At 44.3% G+C, this 16,913-nt stretch overlaps 1 protein-coding gene across 3 annotated transcripts in view; it reads right to left on the bottom strand.

Moving 5' to 3' along the window:
* Positions 1-16,913, bottom strand: part of LOC118387888 (chondroitin sulfate N-acetylgalactosaminyltransferase 1-like) — a 46,415-nt gene that overhangs the window by 24,501 nt on the left and 5,001 nt on the right. For 2 of the 3 annotated variants that reach the window (XM_035776705.2, XM_035776703.2), the window contains exons 2-3: positions 14,241-14,357; positions 8,644-10,010 (exon numbers count right to left, since the gene is read on the bottom strand). In XM_035776705.2, the coding sequence (XP_035632598.1) occupies positions 8,644-9,370 (727 nt within the window). In that variant the 5' untranslated portion in view covers positions 9,371-10,010; positions 14,241-14,357. Of the gene's footprint in view, positions 1-8,643; positions 10,011-14,240; positions 14,361-16,913 lie in introns of all 3 variants that reach the window. The other variant, XM_035776704.2, reaches the window with a different exon arrangement.

The raw sequence follows: 16,913 nt of genomic DNA, 5'->3' as shown, positions 1-16,913 counted from the left end.
ATGCATAGAGATCCTACTTACACTGGATTTACAACGCCTCACAGTAGTTAATACCCAGACATATCACTCAACAACAATACAGTTTACTCAGTCCCCCCTTCACAGCTGTGCACTGTCAGTCAAAACCTCTTGTTTCAAAGATGACATGACTGGACTGAACAAAAACACAGCAAGAGTGTGAGGTTCGTCATCACGAAAGCAAAATTCTGTCCCGAAATAATTATTGGAATGTCTCTACAGAAAATGCATGTACTTTACTCCCATTTCAAAACATTCTACTTTCAATTATTCTATGAATAAAAACGGGATATTTTAAATCACGCAACAATGCAGTAGAATCTAGCACAGTATCAAAATCCTCATACTGCAGGCTACTGTATTCTCCCGATAGAAAACACAGGAAGCTGCTAAAGCCGAGCGGGAATAGCTTGTGATCCCCAGTCCGATAGTGGCAAGACTAACTTCCTGTGATAAGAGCCATCTTCTCTTAACTCTGGGGACAGGGTGGGCTGTGGCTCCTCAGCCCAGACTCCATGTACCACATAAACATTTTTTTCACATTCACACAGCATACAGGATAGGATATTCATTTGATCACCCTGTTGCAGGATAACTTTACTGCAAAAAAATGTATCAACCCCTATGAAAATGTCCATTAACTGTAATCCACAGGCAGCCCAATTCTGATATTTTTTTCCACTCATTTTGACCAATCACATCAGCTCTTTTAGGGGCAGCAGATAGCCTATTGGGTAGCGCGTAAGGGCCAGTAAGCGAAAGGTTGCTGGATCAAATCTCTGAGATGTCATTCTGCCCCTGAACAAGGCAGTTAACCCATTGTTCCCCAGTAGGCAAACATTGTAAATAAGAATTTGTTCTTAACTGACTTGCCTAGTTACATACAAAAAAAAAAAACTATTTTCACATCAGGTCTTTTTCAGAGCTGATTTGATTGGTCTAAAGACCAATTAGTGAACAAAAGATTAGAATTGGGCTATCTCTCTAATAGCAGCCATAATCATTCACATTTCCTCTTGCTGCATTTTTATTTTCCTGCTGTAGCAAACTGGCTCAAATTAAGATCCTACACCTGTACCACTCCATTTCCACCCAAACCCTCTCTTTAGCTTTCATTATTTTTTCTTCTAGTTTGTCTCTCCCTCTCGTTTCCTTCGCTCTCACTCCCCTTCTACTCTGTCCCTCTTATTCCTTGTTGTCTCGTTGCGCCACTCTCATACTTTCTGTGCGACAGCTGAGCAAACCCACCCAGGGCAGCTCCTGAAAAACACCATTCAGTACAGCCAATGGGTGGTGTTCAGTATTTGTGTTCAGTCGCGGCTCGCTAACTGAGAATTGGCAGGGGTCTTAATGCTCCCTTTGTAATCGTCAGCATCTCAACAAGCTTCAAGTTGTCTGGATGAATGAAAAGGTACTTGTCCACTGGTACAACTCATTTAAAAGGACGGGCAAGGAGAACTTCATTGCTAATATAAAGACAGTTCATTAAGTAGCCTACACGGCCGCTTTCATTTTTGTTGTTGAACAATGGTTGTTGTTTGCAACTTGCTACACAGCCACGTCCAACTACAGAGTACTCTATGGATTACCCAGGAACAAATTGGCTATCTACAGGGTCAAAAAACACATTTAAAGAGTTTATTTCCAAAACGCTATATCTACCAATGTTTCACGTGTATTTTCCCCATAAATCATTGCTTACGGATACCTTCATGTGTGTCAAATATTGTTCTCAGATTTGTAAATCATAGATTTTAGGTGTGTATTCAAAATGTGATTTTTTTTTCTCAAAACGCTAGATATTTAATTTTACCTTTATTTAACCAGGCAAGTCAGTTAAGAACACATTCTTATTTTCAATGACGGTGGGTTAACTGCCTGTTCAGGAGCAGAACGACAGATTTGTACCTTGTCAGCTCGGGGGTTTGAACTCACAACCTTCCGGTTACTAGTCCAACACTCTAACCACTAGGCTACGCTGCAGCTACGTTGAGCTGGATTAGAATGTTCGTATACTCTACGTATATATTCGACTGTGATCTGTGGTTGTCTCCACCACCTATCTTAAGACGAATGCACTAACTGTAAGTCACTCTGGATAAGAGAATCTGCTAAATGACGGAAATGTAAAATATCAACGTTTTACATACAGATCTCATATTACTGTATTGAGGCATTTTATTTTTAAAATATTGATGTTACAAATGTATAATTTTTCTACATTGTAGAATAATAGTGAAATCAATTTTTATTGGTCACATACACATGGTTAGCAGATGTTAAATGTACGTGTAGTGAAATGCTTGTGCTTCTAGTTCCGACCATGCAGTAATATATAACAAGTAATATAACAAATTACAGCAAATTCACAATGACTACCTTATACACACAAATGTAAAGGGATGAATAAGAATATGCACATATAAATATATGGATGAGCGATGGCCGTGCGGCATAGGCAAGTTGCAGTAGATGGTATGGAACAGTACATACAGTTGAAGTCGGAAGTTTACATACACCTTAGCCAGATACATTTAAACTCAGTGTTTCACAATTCCTGACATTTAATCCTAGTACAAATTCCCTGTCTTCGGTCAGTTAGGATCACCACTTTATTTTAAGAATGTGAAATGTCATAAAAAAGCAGAGAATTATTTATTTCAGCTTGTATTTCTTTCATCACATTCCCAGTGGGTATGAAGTTTACATACACTCAATTAGTATTTGGTAGCATTGCCTTTAAATGGTTTATCTTGGGTCAAACGTTTTGGGTCGCCTTCCACAAGATTCCCACAATAAGTTGGGTGAATTTGGCCCATTCCTCCTGACAGAGCTGGTGTAACTGAGTCAGGTTTGTAGGCCTCCTTGCATGTACATGCTTTTTTAGTTCTGCCCACAAATGTTCTATGGGATTGAGGTCAGGGCTTTGTGATGGCCAGTCCAATACCTTGACTTTGTTGTCCTTAAGCCATTTTGCCACAACTTTGGAAGTATGCTTGGGCTCATTGTCCATTTGGAAGACCCATTTCCGACCAAGCTTTAACTTACTGACTGATGTCTTGAGATGTTGCTTTAATATATGCACATAATTTGTCTTCCTCATGAAGCCATCTATTTTGTGAAGTGCACCAGTCCCTCCTGCAGCTAAGCACCTCCACAACATGATGCTGCCACCCCCGTGCTTCACAGTTGGGATGATGTTCTTCGGCTTGCAAGCATCCCCCTTTTCCCTCCAAACATAACGATAGTCATTATGGCCAAACATTTTTTTTCATCAGACCAGAGGACATTTCTCCAAAGAGTACGATCTTTGTCCCCATGTGCAGTTTTTTATGGCGGCTTTGGAGCAGTGGCATCTTCCTTGCTGAGCGGCCGTGCAGGTTGTGTTGATATGGGACTAGTTTTTACTGTGGATATAGATACTTTTGTACCTGTGTCCTCCAGCATCTTCACAAGGTCCTTAGCTCTTGTTCTGGGATTAATTTGCACTTTTCGCACCAAAGTACATTCATCTCTAGGAGACAGAACGCGTCTCCTTCCTGAGTGGTATGACGGGTGCGTGGTCCCATGGTGTATATACTTGCATAATATTGTTTGTACAGATGAATGTGGCATCTTCAAGCATTTGGAAATTGCTCCCAAGGATGAACCAGACTTGTGGAGGTCTACAATTTATTTTCTGAGGTCTTTGCTGATTTCTTTTGATTTTCCCATGATGTCAAGCAAAGACGCACTGAGTTTGAAGGTACGCCTTGAAATACATCCACAGGTACACCTCCAATTGACTCACATGATGTCGATGAGCCTATCAGAAGTTTCTAAAGCCATGACACCCTTTTCTGGAATTGTCCAAGCTGTTTAAATGCACAGTCAACTTAGTGTATGTAAACTTCTGACCCACTGGAATTGTGATACAGTGAATTATAAGTGAATTCTAAATTAAATAATCTGTCTGTAAACAATTGTTGGAAAAATGACTTGTGTCATGCACAAAGTAGATTTGCCAAAACTATAGTTTGTTAACAAGAAATTTGTGGAGTCGTTGAAAAACGAGTATTAATGACTCCAACCTAAGTGTATATAAACTTCCCACTTCAACTGTACGTATGAGATGAGTAATGTAGGATATGTAAACATTTGTCAGAGTCGTGTGTATAGGTGGCAGGGAAGTCAGGCGCAGGAGAGTCAAACAGAGTGTAAGTGGAGTCTTTTAATAAATGCCAACTTAACATGCTCCAAACACCAATATATACATACATAAATAAACATGGGTACGAGGACCCGTCGCGCACCTATACAACCATAAAACAACACTGACATAAAACAATCTCTGACAAACACATGAGGGGAAACAGAGGGTTAAATACACAACAGGTAATGAATGGGATTGAAACCAGGTGTGTGGGAAGACAAGACAAAACCAATGGAAAATGAAAAATGGATCAATGATGGCTAGAAGACCGGTGACATCGACCGCCGAGCACCGCCCGAACAAGATGAGGCAACGACTTCAGTAGAAGTCGTGACAACATTATTAAAGTGCCGTTATTTAAAGTGTCTAGTGATACCTTTATTACAGTAAGTCCATTTATTAAAGTGGCCAGATATTTGAGTCTGTATGTTGACAGCCACTTTATGTTAGTGGTGGCTGTTTAACAGTGCTGGCCTTGAGATAGAAGCTGCTTTTCAGTCTCTTGGTCCCAGCTTTGATGCACCTGTACTGACCTCGCCTTCTGGATGATAGTGGGGTTAACAGGCAGTGGCTCGGGTGGTTGTTGTCCTTGATGATCTTTTTGGCCTTCCTGTGTCATCGGGTGCTGTAGGTGTTCTGGAGGGCAGGTAGTTTGCCCCCTGTGATGCGTTGTGCAGACCGCAGTACCCTCTGGTAGTGTACCAGCTGGTAGTGTACCAGCCGTTGAAGGCAGTGCAGTTGCTGTACAATGTACAAGGCGGTGATACAGCCCGACAGGATGCTCTCGATTGTGCATCTGTAAAAGTTTGTGAATGTTTTAGGTGACAAGCCAAATTTCTTCAGCCTCCTGAGGTTGAAGAGGCGCTGTTATGCCTTCTTCACCACACTGTCTGTATGGGTGGATCATTTCAGTTTGTCCGTGATGTGTACGCCGAGGAACTTTCCACCCTCTCCACTACTGTCCCGTCTATGTGGATGGGGGAGGGGGTGTCTCCCTCTGCTGTGTCCTGAAGTTCACGATCATCTCCTTTGTTTTATTGACGTTGAGTGAGAGGTTATTTTCCTGACACCACACTCCGAAGGCCCTTCCTGTAGGCCGTCTCATCGTTGTTGGTAATCAAGCCTACCACTGTCGTGTCATCTGCAAACTTGATGATTGAGTTGGAAGTGTGCATGGCCTCGCAGACACGGTGAACAGGGAGTACAGGAGAGGGCTGAGAATGCACCCTTGTGGGGCCCCAGTGTTAAGAATCAGCGGGGAGATGTTGTTTCCTACCTTCACCACCTGGGGGCGGCCCGTCAGAAAGTCCAGGACCCAGTTGCACAGGACGGGGTCGAGACCCAGGGTCTCGAGCTTAATGACGAGTTTGGAGGGTACTATGGTGTTAAATGCTGAGTAGTAGTCAATGAACAGCATTCTTACATAGGTATTTTTTCTTGTCCAGATGGGTTAGGGCAGTGTGCAGTGTGGTTGCGATTGCGTCGTCTGTGGACCTATTGGGGCGGTAAGGAAATTGAAGTGGGTCTAGGCTATCAGGTAGGATGGAGGTGATATGGTCCTTGACTAGTCTCTCAAAGCACTTCATGATGACAGAAGTGAGTGCAACGGGGTTATAGTCATTTAGTTCAGTTACCATAGCTTTCTTGTGAACAGGAACAATGGTGGCCATCTTGAAGCATGTGGTAAGAACAGATTGGGATAGGGATTGAATGTGTCCATAAACACACCGGCCAGCTGGTCTGCGCATGCTCTTGAGGACGCGGCTAGGGTTGCCATCTGGGCCGGCAGCCTTGCGAGGGTTAACATGTTTAAATGTTTTACTCACGTCAGTCACGGAGAAGGAGAGCCCACAGGTTTTGGTAGCGGGCTGTGTCAATGGCACTGTATTGTCCTCAAAGCGAGCAAAGAAGTTGTTTAGCTTGTCTGGGAGCAAGATGTGAATGTCCACGACGGGGCTAGTGTTCTTTTTGTAATATGTGATTGACTGTAGACCCTCCAGGCACTTGTCACTTGATTACTGCAACTCGCTGTTGGCTGGGTCTCGTGTTTGAACGCCGCGGTTTGATTCCCAATGGAATACAAGAACACATTAGGAATCATGTAATAACCGGAAAAACCTTCCGGAGACATATTCAAGGAATTAGGATTTTAGTAATCCTTTCACCCCCTTTCCCCCAACAAGATTTAGATGCAAGTGGCTGTTCCACTGGTTGTCATAAGGTGTATGCACCAATTTGTAAGTCGCTCTGGATAAGAGCGTCTGCTAAATGACTTAAATGTAAATGTAAATGTAGATTTTAGATTCTTCAAAGTCGCCACCCTTTGCCTTGATGACAGCTTTGCACACTCTTGGCATTTTCTCAACCAGCTTCACCTGGAATGCTTTACCAACAGTCTCGAAGGAGTTCCACATATGCTGATCACTTGTTCACCCTGTGGACCAACTCATCCCAAACCATTTCAATTGGGTTGAGGTCGGGTGATTGTGGCTAAATCAGATTGTCATCTGATTTAGCACTCCATCACTCTCCTTCTTGGTCAAATAGACCTTACACAGCCTGGAGGCGTGTTGGGTCATTGTCATGTTGAAAAACAAATGATAGTGGGACTAGTGCAAACCAGATGGGATGGCGTATCGCTGTAAAATGATGTGGTAGCCATGCTGGTTAAGTGTGCCTTGAAGTCTAAATAAATCACTGACAGTGTCACCAGCAAAGCACCCCCACACCATCACACCTCCTCCTCCATGCTTCACAGTGGGAACTACACATGTGGAGATCACCCATTCACCTACTCTGCACAAAGACATGGTGTATGGAACCAGAAATCTGAAATTTGGACTCGTCAGACCAAAAGACAGATTTCCACCGGTCTAAAGTCCATTGCTTGTGTTTCTTGGCCCAAGCAAGTCTCTTCTTATTGGTGTCTTTTAATAGTGGTTTCTTTGCAGCAATTAGACTATGAAGGCCTGGTTCACTCAGTCTCCTCTGAACAGTAGATGTTGAGATGTGTCTGTTATTTGAACTGTGTGAAGTATTTATTCGGGCTGCAATTTCTGACATGCAGTTAACTCTAATGAACTCTTCAGCAGATGTAACTCTGGTTCTTTCCTGTGGCGGTCCTCATGAGAGCCAGTTTCCTCATTGAGCTTGATGGTTTTTGCAACTGCACTTGAAGAAAGTTCTTGCTTATTTGAGCTGTTCTTGCCATAATATGAACTTGGTATTTTACCAAATAGGGCTATCTTCTGTATACCACCCTGTCACAACACAACTGATTGGCTCAAAAGGATTAAGAAGGAAAGAAATTCCACAAATTTAACCAGGCACACTTGTTAATTGAAAATAATTCCAGGTGAATAACTCATGAAGCTGGTTGAAAGAATGAGAAGAGTGTGCAAAGCTGTCATCATGGCAAAGCGTGGCTACTTTGAAGAATCTAAAATACATTTTGATTTGTTTAACACCTTTTTGGTAACTACAATGATTCCATGTGTTATTTCATAGTTTTGATGTCTTCACTATTATTCTATATCGCCTTTTGGAAAGAAACTCTTAATTCCTTATGAGTTTAAGAGCCGATACCTGAACAAGTACTTCAAGGGAGAGATAGAGGTACATAAACAATTATGTGTTTTCAGTATATTTTTGGTATGTTGACACACACAGACAGACACAAATAGACACCACACGCAAAGGCAGGCACACACACACACACACACACACACACACACTTTCCCTCTCCCAGGTACACGTAGGAATTAGTCAGACATGGCCCCAGTAAAGATGTTGACCTTTCAGAGGAAGCGGCCCCTCTCTCTGAGCTTGTAGAGATGCTACAAACTGAATGGAAAGCAGCTGCACTCATTTCCTACTCCAAATCATGCTAGACTAGCTGGATATCCTGGCTGTGGCTCTTCAGCACCTCTATTATGGCTATCACACAGCAAAGCAAGACAACAACAAAACAAACAAGAAGGAACACACGAACATGTTCGTTTACGGATGTGGTTTACTGGAGAAGATACAGAAACAATCGTTAGATTTTCTTAGTTGGAAATGGGGATGTGCTGATTATTTATTTGTTCAGGCTGGAGTTCAATTTGGTGAATTCGTTGTTTTTACTCCATGTCATTTTTATTCAAACCATGTCAGTATTCCAACTGCCACTCCACAATGTAGCTATTGTAAGCTATCATAGAGTAGTGTGGAGCAGAACCTTGTATATATGCCATACACAGGAGGCTATTGAGAGGAGAATGGCTCATAATAATGGCTGGAACGGAGCAAATGGAATGACACCAATTTGATACCATTCCACTCATTCTGCTCCAGCCATTACCACGAGCCCGTCCTCACCAATTATACATACACAGTATGTATATCATTATGGCTGTATACATATGGCTCCGGTATGGAGCTTAGTGACTCACCTTCTATGAAGTCTGATGGGGAGTAGACCTTGGTGGTCCGGCCCTTGTCTGTTCCGTCTCGGGGTGTGTTGAGGCTCCGCAGGGCTGTCTCCAGCGCTTCACTCAGCTCATCCCTCCGGTCCTTCCTCACGGGCTTCTCCTCAGGGTGCCTGGTCAGGCCCATCTCCAGCTGGTACACCCTCTGCAGGGTGAAGCTCTCAAAGGGCACCACGGCATACTCATTGGGTAGTCTGGTCCCCTGGTGGACCTCTGCCCGGCCCAGCTGACTGCGAAGGAACTCCTGGAGGTCCGTGTGGCTCCTGTCAGCCCCAGGCCCCTGCCCCCCCTCCCCGAGGGCACCTCCTCCTGGGGACTGTCCGCCCTGGCCTCTCCCTGCTGCCCGTTCCATTGTGTCTTGAACTCCTTTGAGCTGCTCACTACGCTCCTGCAGTGCTTCTTTTAACTGGGCGATCTGCTTCTTCAGACTCGCCATGTGTAGCTTGTGCTGCTCCTCGCGCTCCGCTAGCATGGCCTGGTAGTCCTCCCGCCCCGGGGGCCCGCTCTGACCCGCCCCTATGCCCCCTGCTGCCCCTACCCCCAGCCCGGGGCGTGGCAGGGCGTGGCTCACCAGGTTGTCCTCGGAGTGGGGGCTGCAGGTCATGACGTAGAGGAGGGACAGAGAGCAGCACACTAGGACCAATAGCACGCCCACACGGGACACCCAGGCCAGCAGACCCCTCCGCAGCATCCCGCTATCACCCAGAGGATCCAGGGATACACACACACACACACACCTTACCCTCCAGCAGTCTCACCGCCCACTAAAATCTGATTGTCTTTGTGATTGATATTAATGTCTGACTAACCAAAGAAGATCCGCCTGAATGATCATTTGGGCCATTATAAGGGACATCTCAACATTGCTCATACCATTGTCTGGATTCCTCATCCTTATGTTTGCGTTCAAGGGTGAGGCCCATTGGTCACGTCTCCGTCTCCTTCCCCACTGGCTGGGACCCAGTAAGGTTTGACGAGGTCCAGAACCTGGCTATTTCTATTTCCGATCCGGTCATTGGTAACAGACGCCATTCACCAGTGACTCACATCACATATGGTCCCACTACTTTCTCTGTGCACCCTGCTCTTTCCTTCCTGTCTGATGCTGCTGTTGCATTACAGGCCACTGAGAGAATGTCTGTCTGGGATTCGTTGTTTATTCCACTCGACTCATGTTGAGGGGTGATGACACATGACTAGTCTTCCTGTACCTGATTGACTAAACTGCATTAGAGTGAGAACACAAACCGCATCCCTTAAAAGAAAGTGATTGAACATTTTTGGTTGTTCGCAGTTTCTTCATGGTGTATATATCTTCCATGAGTTGCCTTCTGGAGAGAGAGAGAGAGAGAGAGAGAGAGAGAGAGAGAGAGAGAGAGAGAGAGAGAGAGAGATAGCAGGAGAGAGAGAGAGAGAGAGAGAGAGATAGCAGGAGAGAGAGAGAGAAATAGCAGGAGAGAGAGAGTGAGAGAGAGTTAAAACTCAGTTGGTATGAAAGCGCCGTTAAGGTTGCTGAGTATATGATGTCATCACTGTCATTAACATCCCATAGTCATCTCAGAATCAATTTCCTCAAATCTCCTTCATCTAGACATATGCCTTGTTATATACGATTGCTTGGCTCTCTGAAAATGAAGAGCTTCACTTTGTGGTAAAAGCTCTGGATATGCTGCAGTATAGAACTGTGACGTTGTATTTTCAGAGATACATTTTTCAAAATCATAAACCTGGGAGGGCTAGAGGTCTGCATGAGGTCTAATGTCTATTGCATGAGGATGTGGGGAAGGAAAACAGTTTCAATATCTAACTCAAGATTACAAAACATGCCACTCAATTTGAAATGTTCATATACTTTGATGTGAACTGAAAGCATGGGGTTCTACCTAGCGACACAGCCAAGCCAATGCCAAGCATCTTGCAATCCCTCTAACAATGTTGCCAGTGATGACAGTGTGGCACTATGTGGGCTGTTCTAAAAGCATTAGGGACTTTAGATGTAATGTGGACACTTTTGCCTGCCTGTCCTCTCACTGTGGAACAACTGGATCAGTAGAAGACAAGCACAAGCACAAAACAAGCAAGAAAACGGGCCATTTACACACCCACACAAACGCTCTCTCTTTATCTCGGTCTCTCTGTCTTTCTCTCTCGTCCACAAGAACATTTCCGTAATCACATGAAGGAAGACTGTATGGACAGAGATAGAAAAAGACTGCTTGCATGTTAGGCCTATGTTTCCAAGCCTGCGGTGCACGTCTTGTGCAGGTTTATTTATGTGTGATGTGCAAAATGGAAGCGCGGATTCACGTGTGTTTGTGAGTGTAGTTACTGTGTAGTTAGTGTGTCTGTACGCGTATCTCCCTGTTGACTCACCACACAATGATCTATTTTATACTGTACCAGTCAAAGGTTGACACACCTAGTCATTCAAGGGTTTTTCTTTATTTGACTATTTTCTACATTGTAGAATAATAGTGAAGACTTCAAAGCTATGAAATAACATATATGGAATCATGTAGTAACCAAAGAAAGTGTTAAAAAAAAATTGAAATATATTTTTTGATTATTCATAGTAGCCACCTTTTGCCTTGATGACATCTTTGGCATTCTCTCAACCAGCTTCACATATGCTGAGCACTTGTTGGCTGCGGTCCAACTCATCCCAAACCATCTCAATTGGGTTGAGGTCGGGTGATTGTGGAGGCTTAAGGCATCTGATGCACTCCATCACTCTCCTTCTTGGTCAAACAGCCCTTACACAGCCTGGAGGTGTGTTGGGTCATTGTCATGTTGAAAAACAAATGATAGTGGGACTAAGTGCAAACCAGATGGGATGGCAGAATGCTGTAGTAGCCATGCTGGTTAAGTGTGCCTTGAATTCTAAATAAATCACAGACAGTGTCACCAGCAAAGCAACCCCACACCATCACACCTCCTCCTCCATGCTTCACGGTGGGAACCACACATGCGGAGATCACCCGTTCACCTACTGCATCTCACAAAGACACGATGGTTCATGCAAAATCTCTAATCTGGACTCATCAGATCAAAGGACAGATTTCCACCGGTCTAATGTCCATTGCTTGTGTTTTTTTTTGGCCCAAACATGTGTCTTCTTCTTATTGGTGTCATTTGGTAGTGGTTTCTTTGCAGCCAATCGACCATGAAGGCCTGATTCACGCAGTCTCCTCTGAACAGTTGATGTGGAGATGTGTCTGGTACTTGAACTGTTACTTGAAAAAATTGGGGCTGCAATCTGGAGGTGCAGCTAATGAACGTATCCTCTACAACAGAGGTAACTCTGGGTTTTCCTTTCCTGTGGTGGTCCTCGTGAGAGACAAATCAAATATATTTTGTTTAACACTTTTTTGGTTACTACATGATTCCATATCTGTTATTTCATAGTTGTAGAAAATAGTCCAAATAAAGAAAAACCCTTGAATGAGTAGGTGGGCCCAAACTTTTGACCGGTAGTGTAGGCTCAATGCAGCCTGCTACGAATGAAAAGACCAGTTATGTCAGAATAGCGGGCTTGTATAGGTCCTGTGCTCTGTGCCTGGGCTGCTGGGTCAAACCAGTCGCTGATGCGTACATAAGCATTTACGAAATGAATGCATTATGTAGGGGATTATGAATGTGTTACGGACATAGACACCATTGAGAAAAAAAGATCCCAGATGACTTTGGCCTTCCTGCAACAGCACCACGGCTACTTTCGATCTCAAGAATCTAAAGTGGCTTCCTCCTCTTGTCTCCTCTCCTTCATCGTTGCTGGTCTGAGGTTGACTGCGTAAGTGAACACAATGTGGGGGAGCCTGAATGATAGGAATGAACTTTCACCTGCCTGGCTACGTTATAAACTGCAAAGGAGACGAGAGGATGTGACGTTAAGACTATTGAGATGTGGCCTACTCTATGAATCCATATAGCCTGTAATTACCAGGCATCCTTCTAGGAGCAGAGATTCCCACCCAACAGAGCCAGGGACTGGGTGTTGGGAGGAGAGACTGAATGAATGGTGACTCACAGCCAAACCGCTGACTCTCACTGACTCTCCATGGATAGATCCACTGGTTGTCATTTAACTCCCCAAGGGAATGGACTGGGCTGTCATACCACAATATATAACCTCGAAATCCTATTACGGGATGACGTGCTCTTCCCTAACATTCATAATTAAATGATGATGTATTATTCAATTACAGCATCCTTATACTGATTCTCGACATTTTTCAGTACGAAAAAGTAACATCTAAAGAACGCCTAACATCTACATCTACTTCTGGGACCTCGGGTAATTTGTCAACTGAGCTAACCTATAAGTCGTGACTTAATTTCCAACTGAAGTAAAACAAACTGCCATTGTACTGCAGTCAGGAAATGATGTGCCTTTTTTTCCCTCCTCATTTTGGCACGTCTCATCTCAGCAGTGGTCACTGTCCAATCAGAGAGAAGTAACTGTGGTGAGACAGTTTACATGAGTTTACTCACCTCTGATTTGTGCTTCTGTGCATAAATAGTTACGTACCACAGTGGGTTCTGTCTTACAGTTACTGCTGGTACGTCTGCTCATGTTTCTGACTTTCTTCCTGTATATTTTCATGACTATAAGAGTGATTGGTTTGTTCCTTTGGAGCAGTAAAGCCAGATTCAGAATCTTTAATTACACAGTGGCTAAATCCGAGTCATTATATGATCATTACGCAAACAGTGTTTATAAATATTTATAAACGCTTGTATACAAATGTAGAACATGCAGAAGTGCGGTGACCGGAAATAACATTTCCTGATCTGACTGAGCTATGATAAATGGTGTATTTTTCCTCTCGGGGGGACTTGCAATCACTCTGAGAGACAGAAACAGAGAGACAGACAGACAGACAGACAGACAGACAGACAGACAGACAGACAGACAGAGGGAAAACTGATTGATAGAGAGCGAGCGAGGGAGGGAAAAGAGGGAACGACAGAAAAGAGAGCGAGGTGAGGTGGCGAGTCGGGCGGGCGAAGGTCAGATCAGACTGTCTCTGTGAAGTGTGAAGTATTTGAGGTATGATTCTGTGGCAGTCTCCAAATGTATAAACAGTAGTTCACGTGTGACGTGTGACTGTGTGTGTGTGTGTGTGTGTGTGTGTGTGTGTGTGTGTGTGTGTGTGTGTGTGTGTGTGTGTACCCACGTGTGTTACTAAACACATGCTAGAATGTTAGAAGCTAGAATGTACAAAAATTCACCATAGTGATAATTTCAACAAGGTGCATTCGTTACATTTACATCCCCGTAAGGCATAAGCAGTGGTCGGTCTGCAATCACTAAAAACAAGAACATTAACCACCTTAACACACCACAAGGCATGCTTCTGACCCTATTAAAAATACTCTCTGATCTCTGTATTTCTTTCTTTTATTTTCCCTTAGGCTTTTTTTTGACATAGGCTTTTTACAGCGAATTGGTCTGAACTGGTCGTGGTTAAAGTGGTTAAAGAAGGATGTTCTACTGTGACATACAGGAAAAGCTCCAGGTGGGGCTGCCCGGGCCGCGCCACCTGGTTTCACTGCCTTACCATAACTCCATCATCAGGTCCATCCCTGAGAGAAAGGAGGAGAGCACGCAAAACCAGTCCCAGATGTCATTGGAGAGGAGTTCGGGGTGCACGTTCCGGACCAAGTTTGTGGGAAACCTGCTTTAGAGAGAAGGGGAAAAAATGGAGGACAGGGTTTAGAGGAAGAAAGAGAGCTAGAGGTAGAGTGATCTATAGAGCGAGGAAGAGAGGGGGGGTTAGAGGTAGAGAAGGGGCTTTTTGATGTCCCTCTGGCCCTCAGGTGATTCTCCTTCCCCTTGATTAGGCTTACTGGTAGCTGGTTTCCTCAGTGCCAGACCCAAGCCGTATCCTCGACTACCCTACCCACCATCTGGCCCACTCAGCTCTTAAAAACCCCCATCTGTTCTGCTACACACTAAACACATCAGTTACACACTCCACCTCTCTATCGGTGTACAGGACACACAAAAGCACACATTGACATACAACAAAGTCAACAACAAAGTATTTCAAATGGTAGACCTATACCCTATACTTAGTAAACACAAAGAGAACCTTATACCTGGGTATTGAAACATTTGCTGTGTACTTTCACATGTACTTTCTTCCAGATGCTCACAACTTCTCTCAACTAGGCTACGTCTTTATAGGTACTACAAATAGTGCAATTAGTTCTGCGTGTACATTGCTGTGAAAAAGTAGGTTCCCTTTATTTAATATTAGGTTTTGGTTGAAGATCTGATAACATCCAGTATCATAAAATATGCAAAAGTAGAGAAAATTAGAAAGTGGTCAAATACTTTGCCACGGCAGCGTAAGTACTAATCTATATTTGCCTAAAGCAATGGTACTTGAACCATAAACACGATAACATTGCCTTTCATAAAACAATGCACAGATGAGGAAAATTACAGGGCACATCCTTAGTGCATCACAATAAAAAGTCACAATGTTTTTAATACCGCACAAAATCCATCCCTATAATTACAACTCTTTAAATAATGTGTGAGAAGGGATCGCTGGGCTTGATTTCAGTGTCTCTGGGCTTCAAACCCCACATCCTGCTGTCTTTTGGTTAAACTAGTGTCTTAAAAAGGTATTTACTTCCTTCCTATGTCCTTCAACCAGACAACTAGTTTTAGTTTATTAGTGGGTTCTTAGCGTAGCGAGATCATGTGGTTCCTCTAGTCCCCTCAAACTCAACTTGATGCCTCAAAGCCAGTTCCACCGCGTTTTTTCATTGTTCCCCTCTAATCAGGGATTGATTTAGACCTGGGACCACAGGTGAGTGCAATTAATGATCAGGTAGAACAGAAAACCAGCCGGCTCCGGACCTCGTAGGATCAGAGTTGAATACCCCTGCCCTAGTCTATATGATCAATTTCCTATCTCATCGTCACAGACACCCAGAGGGGCAGGAAGTGCTTGTGACAGCCTATAGTTTACAGTGATAATATGCGTGTACTGAATGTGTGTGTTCTGCCCTCAGTGCCTTGGCACTCACCACCCATGTCCAATGATTTGCCTGAAAACACATGAGCTCATCCAGCATGACCATCTAGCCTCAGGTCACATCTTATCTGCACAGATGGCATGGCTGTATGACACTCACGCAAGATCACACACGCGCACAAACTGGCATGCACTCCCACACACTTCTTTCCCCTCCGCTTTCCAGCTGCCCGTGAAATACATGATGGACCGCATTTCTGGCAAATTAAAGCGCAGATTCCAGCGACCTTTTCCAAGAAAACGGTGTAATACTTTGGCCAGCGATGCCAGCCTCCATTCACTGATCTTGGAATAGGATCAGTGAATGGAGCCAGTGTGAATACATGTGCACTTGACTGGTAGCCAAGACTACTGGTTACATAACACAATGAGAGGTGGAGTTAGTGTATGTGGCCAGGGCTGGTGTGTGTGTGTGGAGCTGGGTCGATGAGGGCGACAAGTTTATTAAGTACACCCATCTAGTACCGTGTTGGACCCCCCTTTGCCTCCAGAACAGCCTGATTTCTACGGGGCATGAAAATGTTGCTCAATTGGTGGCAAGGGACCTAATGTGTGCCAGGAAAACATTCCCCACACTGTTACTCCACCGTCACCAGCCTGTACCGTTGACGCCAGGCAAGAAGGAGCCATGGACTCATGCTGCTTATGCCAAATCCTGACTCTGCCATCAGCATGATGCAACAGGAACCGGGATGATGCAACAGGAACCATCGAACCAGGCATTGTTTTTCCACTCCTCATATTGTCCAGTGTTGGTGATCACTGGAGACGCTCCTTGTTTGTTTTTAGGTGATTGGAGTTGAACCCGGTGGGGTCGCCTGCTGCAATAGCCCATCCGTGACAATGACCAACGAGTTGTGCGTTTCTGAGATGCCGTTCTGCACACCACTCTTGTACTGCACCGCTATTTGCCTATTTGGCATGCCCGTTAGCTTGCACGATTCTTGCCATTCTCCTTCGACCTTTCAGTAACAAGCTGTTTTTGCCCACAGGACTGCCGCTGGCTTTGTTTGTCGCACCATTCTCAGTAAACCCTAGACACGGTTGTGTGGGAAAAGCCCAGGAGGCCGGCCGTTTCTGAGATACTGGAACCACGCTCAAAGTCGCTTAGGTTACTCATTTTGCCCAGTCTAACATTCCATCGAACAGTAACTGAATGCCTCGATGCCTGTCTGCCTGCTT

The sequence above is a fragment of the Oncorhynchus keta genome, chromosome 9, assembly GCF_023373465.1.
Source record: "Oncorhynchus keta strain PuntledgeMale-10-30-2019 chromosome 9, Oket_V2, whole genome shotgun sequence".
Lineage (NCBI taxonomy): Eukaryota > Metazoa > Chordata > Actinopteri > Salmoniformes > Salmonidae > Oncorhynchus > Oncorhynchus keta.
Note: the sequence above shows the minus strand (reverse complement) of the source record. Positions and strands in the feature narration are given on the sequence as shown.